Source organism: Ambystoma mexicanum, chromosome 7p (genome assembly GCF_040938575.1).
Source record: "Ambystoma mexicanum isolate Mex_15411 chromosome 7p, UKY_AmexF1_1, whole genome shotgun sequence".
Taxonomy (NCBI): domain Eukaryota; kingdom Metazoa; phylum Chordata; class Amphibia; order Caudata; family Ambystomatidae; genus Ambystoma; species Ambystoma mexicanum.
Genome location: NC_090939.1, coordinates 893,751,248 through 893,764,326, shown reverse-complemented (window position 1 = coordinate 893,764,326; position 13,079 = coordinate 893,751,248). Strand labels below are relative to the sequence as shown.

The window sequence follows — 13,079 nt, the reverse complement described above, 5'->3', positions numbered from 1 at the left end:
GCTAAAGCCAAGTGGTCTTCTGCTTCACCGTCTTTGTTGAATGTTGAGGGGTCAAAGGTTCCGCCCTCTCAGGGCGCATCTGCATCACGCTCCGAAAAATTGAAGGAGACAGGCTCACACCAGCAGAAATCAGCAGAGCCAGCCAGCAAGGCTTCGTCATCGGAAAAGGAGAAATCAAGGCCTCATTTTTCCTCTTTGCAAACGAAGAGGTCTTCGGCCAAGGACAAGCAGCACTCCTCATCTGCTTCCCATAGGTCTTCTTTGGGCCATGAGTCGTCGAAGCACAGGTCTAGGTCATCATCCAAGTGGCCGCCTTCTCCATCTTTGGTGATATCGGGGTTGCAGACAGCGTCTACGACTCACTCCTCATTGACCTCTACGCCGACGATGACTCATTTATCTGGGACTCTACCGGTGTCGACAGCCTTGCCTTCTCCGCTGTCCCATTGACGACCATGCTGTTGACGACTGCTCCGTTGGCGACCGCTTCGTCGTCGATGACTAAGACTAAGGCCCCGGCGATGCAGACTTCCTCTGCTAGACCTGTTCGGCTCGAGGGGGTGGTGGTAGTTCTGCCTTCCACGGATGTCTGTAAGCATTCCAAGGTGGCTACGGAGCACAATCTTCTTGAAGGGTTTCCAATCATGCTGCCTGAGGACATACTACAACATGAAATCACCTCTGACTTTGGAGCTCCAGTCTACGATGAGCTTGCAGCTTTGGAATCGGATCCTGAGGAAGAGGGTTCAGATCAACTTTTCCTGGATCCATCTGTTTTGGGCATCCAACCTTCCCTTCCGTCCATGTCAGCGGGTCTGGGTTCTGTGCCGCCTCCGTATCCTCTCACCAACCCACACTCATTGCTCTCAATGCAGGTGCTCACTACTTTGCAAGCTCTCCTAGGGCGATTGGACGCCAGGCTCCCGGTCCCTCAGGCTCTGTCAGTCCTGGTACTGCTAAGCCCGCCTGCCGAGCCTCCTCAGAAGGATGCCTCTGAGGCCTCGTACAGCCAAGGGTATCGACGCAGGAGATCATCCCTGCCTAGACCTCCTTTGCCTAGGGTTTTTACTCCTCCCCGAAGGGATCAGGAGGAAGGGGAACTTCAGGATTCAGAGCAAGACATTGCTGCGCAGGACACTCTCTCCAGTTTTTTCTTCTTTCAGAAGGGCAGACACCTAGGATACAGAGCTGGACCAGGAGGATCTGAGTAGTCCAGCCCAACCATCGCCACCGGATGACATGCCTTCCATGCCATGATAGCTAAAGCCTGTCAAGAATTTGGTCTCATCCCGGAGGAGGAAAAGGACAGTTTCCTGTTTGACCACATGGGGAAGAGGAGAAAGGCGGTTTTCTCATCCCTATATTGGATCACATATGGCAGGAGGGGTTCTGTACGATGAGGCACCTGTTTACAGAGCCAGCGGTCAAGGGCCGCTTGGAAAAGAAGTTGAAGGCTCCTGAATCCTCCCCGAAGTGCTTGATGTCGCAGCCTACCCTGGAATCGGTTGTTTCTGCAGCGGCTTGTAGAAAGGCTCCCACCCAGCACAAGTGCGCCACTCATCCCAAGTATGAGAGGCGTAAGCTGGACGCTTTCAGTAAGAAGGTCATCACTGTCGGAGCCACTACGGTAAAGGTGGCCAACTCGTTGGCCATCGTGGCAAGATAAGACCGCAAGATGTGGCACTGCCTGGCACCACTGTTAGACCACCTGCCAGAGCAGCAGAGGAAAGAGGCGATACTTTTGGTGCGAGAGGGGGAGGAGGCATCGAACCATAGTATAAATATTGTGGTCGATCTGGCATAGACTGGTTTCAGACAGATTAATAATGGGGTTATTCTCTGGCGTCAAGCTTGACTTCGCTGCACTGATTTCTGCCAGGAGGTTCAGCACAAGCCTTGTGAGGGGGTACATCAGCTTGGGGAGATGATCGACAACGCTCTGAAGAACATGTAAGAGGACTCCGATACAGCGCGGTACCTTACAGCCCTGTAGGGCACAAGGTCTTTTCGCCCCTTTCGCTCCTTTCGTGGCGTCTCTGGAAATGCAAGGTTTGCAGGTTCTTGAGACACGAGATATGGTAGAACCACCTACTTCTCCCAAGGGTACAGTTGTTCCTTTCAGGCCGCCCAGCGGAGCAAGGAGTATCAAGGCCAGTGGAAAAGGGGTTCCTCCTATTCACAAAGAGGCCGTCAAAGCAAGCCTCAACAATGACTGCCAAATGGGCAGTTGACTGGGAGGGAGGTTGGCGTTCCACATCGACGAGTGGCGTTCAATTACAACAGACAAATGGGTGCTGGAAGCGGTCCAGTACGGCCATTCGGAGTTCAGGCGTCCACCACTCCACATTCCTCCGGTAAAAACATCTCCGGCTCACCTTCACATCTTGTGTCGGGAAGTTTCTAGATCTGCGGCTGCTCAACAAGAACATAAAAACCAAAAGTTCAGGATGCTGACGTTGCAAGACGTTATAAGGGCTGTTCAACCGAAGGAGTTTTTTGGCGTCTCTAGATCTCGAGGACGCTTACTTTCACATACCTATGTATCCAGGGCATCGAAAATTTCTCGGGTTCATGGTGGGCAACAGCCATTGCCAGCTTTGGTTTCTCCCTTTTGGCCTAAAGTCGGCTCCCAGGACGATCACAAAATGTCTGGCTCCGGTGGCAGCTTTCCTCTGCAGAAACGGACACCATGTTTATCCTTACCTGGACGACTGGTTGGTCAGGGCGACAACGTACAAGTGGACATTGGAGTCTTTCAACGCAACTATGCTCCTTCTGCAACGTCTGGGCTTCGCTCTCAACTTCAGCAAACCCTTTCTGAAGCCCTCAAAGGAGTTGGTCTTTCTGGGAGCGCAATTCCCGACGGCTCTCAATCAAGTCAAGCCTTCAAAGGAGCAGATAGTGAAGCTGTTGTTTCTGACGGGCTCTTTTTCACCAGGAATGTCAGTCACGGTCCACTCGTTCATGTCTCTCCTCAGCACCATGTCGTCCTGCATCCCACTCATTCCCAATTGCTGTCTCTTTATGCGGACAGCGCAGTAGTTTCTCACTTCCAGGTGGTCCCTTTTCCAGGGCTCTTGGTCAGACAAGAGGTGATCATTTCCTGATCTCTGGCAGACGATCTACAGTGGTGGACTCACCCTGTCAACATCGAGCAGGGCATGCCCCTGGTGGAACCAGATTTTCGATTCACTTTCGTGACAGAAGCCTCACAGACCGGATTGGGTGCTCATCTGGACCAGTTCCAAGTCAAAGGTCTATGGTCTCCCACGGAGGTCTTCATGCATATCAACGTGCTAGAACTGAGAGTGGTACACTGGGGCACTGAAGTCGTTTCTTCACCTCATCCAGGGCCCGGTGGTAAGGATTCTCACTGACAACACCACGACCATGTTCTATCTGCGCAAGCAGGCAGAACGCACTCGCATATTCTTTCCCAGGAAGCCCAAACCATCTGGCACTGGGCCATACCCCACAGAATTCGGATCCTGGTTTTCCACCTGCCAGCTACTCAAAACATACACGCAGATTCCCTCAGCAGGGGCTCTTCTCAGATCCACGAATGGCAACTGAACTCATCCCAGGTGGGTAACATTTTCGTGATGGGGCACTCCCCCTTTGGACCTGTTCACCAGCCCCGAGAACAAGCAGTGCCATCAGTTTGCCAGCCGGGTTCCTCATCCGGACTCCAGGGGGGATGCATTCTCTTTTGCATGGACAGGGATGTTCGCCTACGCGTTTCCTCCTTTCCCTCTGATAGAGAAAACGGTTCAGATGATTCACAGGGTTCCCTGCAAAATCATTCTGGTGGCCCCGGCAGACCTGGTTCTCCAACCTTCTTCATCTAGCGAAGGACGACCCTCTTCATCTGGGTTCCCAGCCGGATCTTCTCTCTCAGAACAAGGGGATGGTGTGGCATCGCAATCCAGGCTCCCTCAACCTAGCATCATGGCTCCTGAACAATCAGAGTTCGGCAACCTAAATATATCTCTGGATTGTCGCCGCATTGTGCGGCAAGGGCTCCGTCTACCAACGCATCATACGCCTGTAAGTGGAAAAGGTTCTGAGTCTGGTGTTCTCAACAACCTGATCTACAGCCATTACGTGTGTCGCCTCAACAGCTTCTTCCTTACCTTTTGCTGTTAGCAAAGGATGGTCTCGCAATCTCGTCTATTATGGTTCACCTAGCAGCAATTTACAGATTCACGCGAAAAAGGAATTCGCCTCTTTTCAGCAACAGATTAATCAAGCATTTCCTCACGGGTCTATTCAGGACTTTTCCCCCCAAAGAAAAAGTTCCCTCCTGTTTGGAGCCTCAACCTTGTGCTCTCAGCGCTCATGAAACCACCGTTTGAGCCTGTGTCAACGGTTGTGATAACATTTCTCACTTGGTAGATCATTTTTTTTCGTGGATCTTACACCCTCCAGACGTGTATCAGAACTGCAGGCTCTGGTCATTGACCCTCCATATATGTGCTTCTTGAAGGACAAGGTCCTTCTCTCTACAAATCTGCACTTCATTCCGAAGATTCCATTGGACTTTCACAAAAACACTTCTATTGCCTTACCGACTTTTTCCCTAATTCTTCGACTCCAGCGGAAAGAGCCTTGCATTCCCTGGATGTCAAAAGAGCTTTAAAGTTCTATCTAGATCACACTAAGTCGTTCCGAGCATCCAAGCAACTTTTTGTGGCTTTCGGGCCTCTCCAATAAAGGGAGGCTAATTTCTAAGTAAGGCACCTCACGCTGGGTGGAATCGACTATTTCTTTCTACGCTAAAGCCCTTGCAGTCGGCTCCCAGGGCTCACTTGACATCCACGGCGACTTCGGTGGCTCTTTGGGCGGGCATACCGATCAGAGACATTTGCCAGGCAGCGACATGGGCAGTGCCCCACACGTTCACCAGGCACTACTGTCTGAATAAACAGCATGCTGAGGACATACAGGTGGGACGAACGGTGCTCAAACGCCTGTTCCAGTAAGGTAAGCCCCACATCTTCCAGAGTTTTGACTCTACGCCTGTTTTTCTTGCATTTATTTGATATTGATATTTTATTTTTATTGCGCTCGTACACAAGTGTTTCAGAGCGCGACAAGGCAAGGGAGGCGAAGAGGGGAGAACAAAACAATGATCTTACTAGGCCCAGTGACATTGAGAAACGCACAAGTGCATGGGAGAGGGGGAGGGGGAAAGGTGCATTGAAGGGGGGAGAAGTGGAAAGTGCGAAGCAAAGGAGAAACAGATAAATAATAAATGAATAAATAATAAAGGCAACAAACAGTGGTCGTGCAGCCAGCAATTGGCAAGTGCTAGGTTTAAGGTAGCAGACAGGGTAGGTCTGATAAGTGCAGGAAGAAAAGGGGGGGCTGTATGGGTACAAATACAGACCCCAGTGCAAGGGGTGTCCCGGAGGCAGTGCGGCAGGGTGGCAGGGTGAGCAGGTACCTGGGCCTGGAGGACAGAGGGTGGCTAGGTGCACAGCACCAAGATAACAGATCAGCAGCGGAGAAGGGGAGCAAAAGCAGAAGAAAAGAGGAAGGTCTTGAGGTGCTTCCGGAACCAGAGATTGTTCTCCAAGTTTTAGAGTGGCAGGGAGCCTGTTCCAGGGAGAGGCCCCAGCCGAAGACTGAGTTCTATCCCCAGCTCGTTTCTTTGAAAAACAACTGACCCTGAGGGAGTTAGAAGTAGAGGAGCAAAGAGCTTGAGAGGGGAGGTATTTGCAGAGGGATAGCTGAAAGTATTTTGGACCCAGGCCTCAGAAAGCCATGTGGACAATGAAGAGGGTTTTGAATGTAATCCTTGCATCCACTGGGAGCCAATGGAGGGATTTCAGAGCTGGAGAGATTCATCCCTGGGCTTGAAGCCAAGTACAAGTCTCGCAGTCCTCTTCTGGATTAGTTGCAGAGGGCGGAGAATAGAGGCAGGTAGATTTAGAAAGAGGCTGTTACATTAGTCCAACCTAGAGAGAACCAGAGCTTGGGAGACCATGAGCTTCTGGGTGAAAGAGAGGAAAGGCACAGTACCTCTGAGGAGGTGCAGTAGGAAGTTTGACTTTTTAGAGACATCAGAGATGTGGGCAGAGAAGGAAAGTGTGGCGTCAAAGATGACGCGAAGGTTCTTAGCCTCGCAGGTGGAAGTAGGAGGAGGGCCAAGGGAGGCCAGCCAGAGAGTGAGGGGAAAGGATGGTGAAGGTGTGCCGATGAGGAGGATCTCTGTCTTGCTGGTAGTCAGACAAAGATCATTGGCGGCACACCAATCTTGAATGGCAGTTAGGCAATCAGAGATGAGAGAGGGAGAGGAGGTGGCCGAGGGCAGCCTGAAAATGAGTTTAGTGTTGTCAGCGTAGCACTGGAAATGTGAGTAGAAAATGGCAATGCAGTGGGCGAGAGTTTCCAGGTATTGGTTGAAAAGCCAGGGCGAGAGGTTAGACCTCTGGGGAACACCACAGGTAGAGAGGAAGATAGATGATAGGAAGGACCCAAGTTGGACCTGGGAGGGTCGTTCAGAGAGGAAAGAGGTCAGCCAGGCCAGAGCCTGATCAGTGATACCCAGGTTATCATGCAGACGGTTGAGCAGGATGGTATGGTTGACCGTGTCGAAGGCAGAAGAGAGATTGAGGAGGATGAGGACAGAGGGGAATGTTAGTCATGATTGGAGAGCAGATCTTCACGGATGTTCAGGAGAGCAGTTTCCGTGCTTCTGGCAGCTCTGAAGCCAGACTGGTGGTCATGGATACAGCCAACAAAATTGGAATGAAGGTTAAGCTGAGAGATGGCCAACTTTTACAGGAGTTTGCCCAGAAAGGAGTAATGGAAATTGGCCAATAGTTAGCTGGACAAGAAGGATCAGTGGTGTGTTTCTTGAGAAGAGTATGCTCAAGGGAGTGCTTCAGAGGGGAGGGGAAGGATCCTGAGGCAAAGGAGTGGTTGCAGAAATCAGCAAGGGCCGGAGCGAAGGTGTCAATGTGGTCCTTGATGGTTTTGGAGGAACAGGAATGAACCTGTTTTGACGAGCCTTTCATAGAGGGGACTTGTCTAGCGACCTTGTCGGGAGAAAAGAGGAAAGGACGAGAAGGATGGTGGGGGTTGGCTAAAGGAGGGTCAGCAAGTACAGATGGAGAGAGGAGGGGTGGGGTGGAGAGGCTGGACAGGATGTCCTGGGTTTTTGAGATAAAGTGAGAGGCAAGGACATTGCAAAGAGCCTGGGAGGCAACAGGAGGGGTAGAGACTGCAACAGGGTTGGCCAGCTCCTTGCAGATTTTAAAGTGTTTGGCCGAGTTGTTAGATGCTGCAGAGATACGAGCTTGAATGTGGACTCCCTTCTTGGTGAGGACAGAGAGTAGGTATTGCCTTTGTAGCAGGCGACAGGCCAGTTTGTCAGAGGATGAACAAGAAGCCCTCCATTTCCTCTCAGCCGCCCTACACTTAAGTTTAAGTGTAGCTAGGTCGGAGTCATACCAGGAATTGCACTTGGCTTTGGACTTCAAACGGATCCTCATGACGGGGGCAAGAGCATCAAGAGTATCAGAAATTGAAGAGTAGAGCACAGACAAGCGATGTCCTTCTCTTGCTTATCATATTGCCTTATATTTATGTCCTGTTTGCCTGTTATGCACCTCCAAGCTCTTACTGCTACAAAGTCTATTCACAGCATGTGAATCCGTGAAAGATCCAATGCTGGAGAAGGGAGTAGTTTCTTACCTCTAACTCTATTTCTCCAGCGTTGGTATATTTCATGGATTCACATGTGCCTTCTCCTTCAGTCAGTCTCTTAGGACAGCCTCTTATTTTGGAGAGGTTAAAATCTGAGGGGAAGTTGCGGGGGCGGAGCTATACTCTCAACGTCCCATTGGTGCGGCCTAAAGCACCCATAACGACGTTGATGGGACACTGAAGGTGTCGATGTTTTTTCTATAGGAAAACTACTATACTAAAGTTACTAAGGTTTCCCAGCCTGACGACGGGGAACGTTCACAGCATGTGAATCCATGAAAGATGACCATGCTAGAGAAATGGAGTTACAGGTAAGAAACTACTCCCTTATCCCCTTGATGCGCCATTAACATTATTCCTTGCCAATCGAGAGCACAAATTGTGAGGCCCTACGTATGTGAGCCTTATTCTCGGCTACTACTCGTGGATGAGATGCACATTTTCAGCGAATGTCAAAAAGTGGACATTTATTCACTGCTTGGCATTACAAGAATTGTCTAAGAACAAGACCGATCTACTAAAGTTTAAACTGAACATTACCATGGTCCAGGTTTTCACTTTATTCCTCAGCTAGAACCTTTGCACAGTAGTAGCATGTGTTTTGAATGCCAGTATTTCCAAAAGATGTCTCTTCCTTGATTACAGCTGCAAGAGCAGTATTTTCGCCATATGAAGGATATGGGCAAGCCCAGGTTACAGGCAACTCCACACTTCCTCCACTAATTTTAAGACTGGTGGAGAGAAACTTTCCTTTGACGAGTGAATCCTGCGTAATGTTTAATTGGGGACTCTCGTTTGCTCAGATCTAGCCCGCAGTTATGCACTTGTCACTTTGCACATTGAGGCCAGCCTGTCAGCAGGCCAGGTTTATTCTCTCCAATAGATTTAAAAAGTGAACCCTCTTTTACCTTCTTGCCACACTTGTGCCTCAAGTCCTGCAGAAGAAGAGATTCAGTTTGGTGACCCAGGCTGGTCCTCTTCAAGCTTTGGATGCCAGAGAGAATGGGTGGTGTTTTGCTACATGGCAATGTCTATTTTCTCTTATGCGAGAGGTATGAGTTAAGACCATCCAGGATGTTGTGGCATGAAATAGCAAACTTTTGCCGCACAAAATGTATTTATTGCGGCATTTTTGTGGCACATTTTTTGACTGGAGGGTGTAAGATTGACACATTGCAGGAAAGAGGCAGTGTTCAAGGCTACAAGAGAGCTAGGGTGCCATTATGTTTACCTTTTGTATCAATTTAAAAGGAAGAGTCCCAGATATCTCTGGCTTGGCACAACAGTGTTGGTTTTGGCTATGTTTTTGGTTTAATATGCATGTCTATTTAGTATTATTGACAGTATTGATCATTATCATTTGTAATGCTGAAAATATTCTCCTTCTGTTCGCCAAACCCCAACCGCCCACACACATCTCTCACCAACACACCTCACACGTCTCACCAGTTCCCCATCACAACTTGCGTTCCCGAACCTCTCACTGTCATGCACATATTCATGTACTCTGTCACACTGCCAAGTCACAATTTGTACCCCGCAGTCCCTGCCACACTCAAAATCCTACTCCCAACTCACAACTTATTCTCCCCAATTCCTCCTGCACTATACAGTGTTTCATTATTTCATGCTACTTCTTGCATTCTTTTTCTAACGCACTCTTCCCTCATCTGTTTTCCCAATCTGCAGCTCACTGCCGCTTTCTGGCCAACTGCTCCCTCTATGCTTTTTGGCCCACGCTCACCTCTAGTTTCTGTACCTCTGCTCCCTCTCTGATTTCTGGCCTGCTGCTCCCCCGCTGATGTCTGGCCCACCGCTGCATTGCTTACTCTCTGCTCGCTTGCCCGCTGCTTCCCCCTCTGACCCACTGCTCTGCCTCTGTGCTTACCAATGCACACCTCACCCATCACCCCTCTCGCTCTCATGTCCCTCATGTTCTGACCATATTAAAAATGTAGATTTGGTCCCAGAACCTCAAAAAATGGGGTGTCTAAAAAAAAGAGCAGAGGATATGCTATTTTTAGTTGACCCATTTTTGGGAAATGAGCAGGTCACCTTATTCTCAAAGATGACATGCGCATTTCCACAGGGCTGAGCTGTGGCACAAATTATATATTGGCTGCTAGCCAGCCGCCTTGATTACGTTTATGTCAAAACAGCTCTGCCGACAACGTCCTACAGGCTGCCAGCACATTTCGTTGTGCCGGGCGCAGAGGGTTTCTACAATTTCTGCACATTCAAAAGCGTATTTTGTTTGTAAATTTGGGATGTGCTTTTAAATGTGCAGGTAAAGTCCTATATTTGCGCAAAGGGGTAAAAAACACCATTTGAATGGGCGCATTTTATATGCACTCATTCAGATGACACATTGGATTGGGCTGCTCTTCTTTTTTTTTTTTTTTTTTTCTGATGCAGGTGATGAGATGTGCTTGCGCATTCTATTTCTGAAGTCAAAAAGTTTTGATAATCTTGCCCCGTGTCTCTTTTCTTTTCTTTTTAATGTCGTTTTTATAAAAACTGCTGTTTTCTCTCGCATGTTTTTACAAAAACAGCAGTTTTTACGCTTTTAAAAAAAAGAAACGTTTGTTTCGCTACATTTCCCGCGATCGTAAAATCGCTATAAACTGGAGGGTGTGGTGGGCACCACCAGCTAAATTCAGCTACGATTTAAGCCAAGTGTGCAAGTTCCAAGGGTGCACTGCAGATCCACCAACATGGCAACGTCGGGTATGAACATATACAATAAGAGACTAAAGGGGGAAGGCCTTTAGTGCAGAGTGCTCACTCGTTGTTTAGAATTTTAGGAGTGTGAAAAAGCTCCAATAATTAAAATAATACAGTTTTTGATCCAGAGGTGTTTCAATATTTACTAGTCTAAAAAAATGTGACACAGTGGTAAACGTGTGAACTCAGGACAATCAGGTTGGAAATGACATCCTTCATCAGGGCCCGTTTGAAATACTTGAAATACTTAAAGCAAAATAAATACTGCTCAATTACATTGTCGTAATGGACCAAAAGAAAATAAGCCATACCTGTCAATTTGGAATAAAAACGCTCTCCATGTTTAGACATTCAAGTGGCCCACAGGTGTTCAGTTTTGCTTCCTGATACTTCAGTAGCACCGCTGCCTTGGTGCTGTATTGAACCTACATTTTGGTAAACCTAGTTTTGCCTTATTGGAGCACCCCCTTTTGAGAGAGTTTTTTGGGATTCTTTTTTTTTTTTTTTTTTTTTAAATGTTGTTTGCCTTGCTTTTAGATTAAAGCCGAAAAGTATTCCCAATTGACAGGTATGGCTTATTTTCGTTTGCTCCATTATGATGTAATTAAGCGGTATTCTGCTGGCAGAGGGATCTGACATTTTTCGGAAATATTTCTCCTTTTTTGTTTTTATTTCCCTTCATGTATTTCAAACAGGCATTGGCCTGAGTTGACGCATTTCCCTCTGTGTCACATTGAGAACATTAACTACCGAAACACCTCTGGACCAAGAATTGCATTACTTCAATCAATAGAGCTTTTTTATGAAGACTCATAAGGATACATTTTCTCATACCCATCAAATGTTGCCATATGCGGTTTCTGTAGTTTGTGGACCTGGGAGAGCAGATTCATATTTCCTGTGCTCCCTTTAAAGATAATGTTGCGCCCACCCTTGCTCCAGAGTAGACTGCAACGTTCTGGCAGTGATTGCCAAACACCTTCATTGTTGGGGGATTTGGTGGGTGGGAGGGAGGTTCATGTTTTCCCTTACCTTAAAGACTGAAAGATTGTTGGCCAAGAATCATGGGGTGGAGACTGAACATTTAAAGCAGATATCACAGCTGCCACACAAGTTGGTGTTCTTGGTCATTTCAGAGAACTTCTCCTTTGTTTCAGCCCAATTCATCGGGGCGATATTGACAAAGTTGTTCAAAGCTTAGATCTGTTTTTCCACATTTGACTAATGTTTACTGTGTGTTAAGTCTAATGACAAATAGTGTCTGTTTTTAACTAAAGCTTTGACTGGACATTCTGTTGTTTTACTACCCAAATAGTATAGTACTTCACAGTTATACCACAATAAAAATCTGCAACACAATATAATGCAAATACATGTTTTTTGGCAGTTTTCCTGAGCATTATAAACTAAGTAGTTCAAAAAGCCATTATCGGTTGACCGACATTGGGCCATTTAGTTTCATGGTCTTAAGAGTGCAATTGGTGACTTATCTGTTGCCATCCTTGGTTTTACACCGCTCTTTAATGCAAGTTGACATTTCACCATGTAATTATGCTGAGGTCTATAAAAGTGTCGATTGAAGTAACAAAGTAATGATTGTATCATATTTGTTTGCATCCTAGGGGAAAAAAGAAATTCAGGTATCTCTCTTTCAAACTTTGGTACTTCTCATGTTTAATGAAGGGGAAGAGTTCAATTTTGAAGACATCAAAATGGCGACTGGTGTAGGTATGTCAAACTGCTTAATTCATGAGCATAAATCTTTCCGCTTGAGTGATGTGGACAATGTGTAGCTATTCTTTTATTTTAATTTTTTATGGGTGTGTTCAACTGTTTCTAAAGTAGATTTGATGCATTGATTTTACAAAACACGTTTCTGTATGTTATCTAATGATATTGTAAAATAATTTCAAAACCTTTACAATATTCCATGTTAGGAAAAATAACTGTAAAACCAATTTTGTAACCCCTAAAAGTTGATGCATTTGTCATTTGTGATCTTCAATATTTTCATCCAATGTCTATGCTTGTACATTTCATGTCTTTCTTATTCCACTGATGCTTAACTTTATTTTACGATTTTGCACAGTATTCTTCTAGGATTTTAGTGTCATCTAGAGCTTCCAAATTCAGGTTTCATTTGTAAATGCTTCCTTGTGCATTTCCTTGCTGCATAAATGTTTAATGTAAGCAAGGGACTATCCTTGACTATTTGGGTAGATCCAAATCTATTTGTAAAAGCAATGCATCAGATACCAAGTGCAGTTAATCACCTGTCCAAAAAGCTTGAATTGATGCAGATGCATGCATCGTCCGAAGATAACTTCCCACTTCTTTTTCATGTTTTTGGCTTATGTGGGAATCTGCCATCTGCCTTTTGAAAAGGGAGTTTCTATGGGAGGGTGGCAAGTCCATTGCACATTTAGAAAAGTGACACTTTAAAGGGATGGTCTAGTAAAAAATTTTATTTAAAAAATAGGCAAGATAAAAAAAAATACTAGCATTCTCCGTTTTAAAACTTCCTATGTAAAATTTTGAGCTATTCAAGCTCAAAATTTGCAAAAGCAAGCACATGGGCGCATCCATTTTGTGAAATTGAGGCACTCCTGTGCTGGCTTTTGCTTTTGCGGCACTAATGAAGG

The 13,079-nt window shown here is 46.7% G+C and overlaps 1 protein-coding gene across 1 annotated transcript in view; it reads left to right on the top strand.

Moving 5' to 3' along the window:
* Positions 1-13,079, top strand: part of CUL4A (cullin 4A) — a 2,221,838-nt gene that overhangs the window by 1,962,327 nt on the left and 246,432 nt on the right. Inside the window, exon 17 of the mRNA XM_069637151.1 lies at positions 12,060-12,165. Coding sequence (XP_069493252.1) covers positions 12,060-12,165 — 106 coding nt within the window. The remainder of the gene's footprint in view (positions 1-12,059; positions 12,166-13,079) is intronic.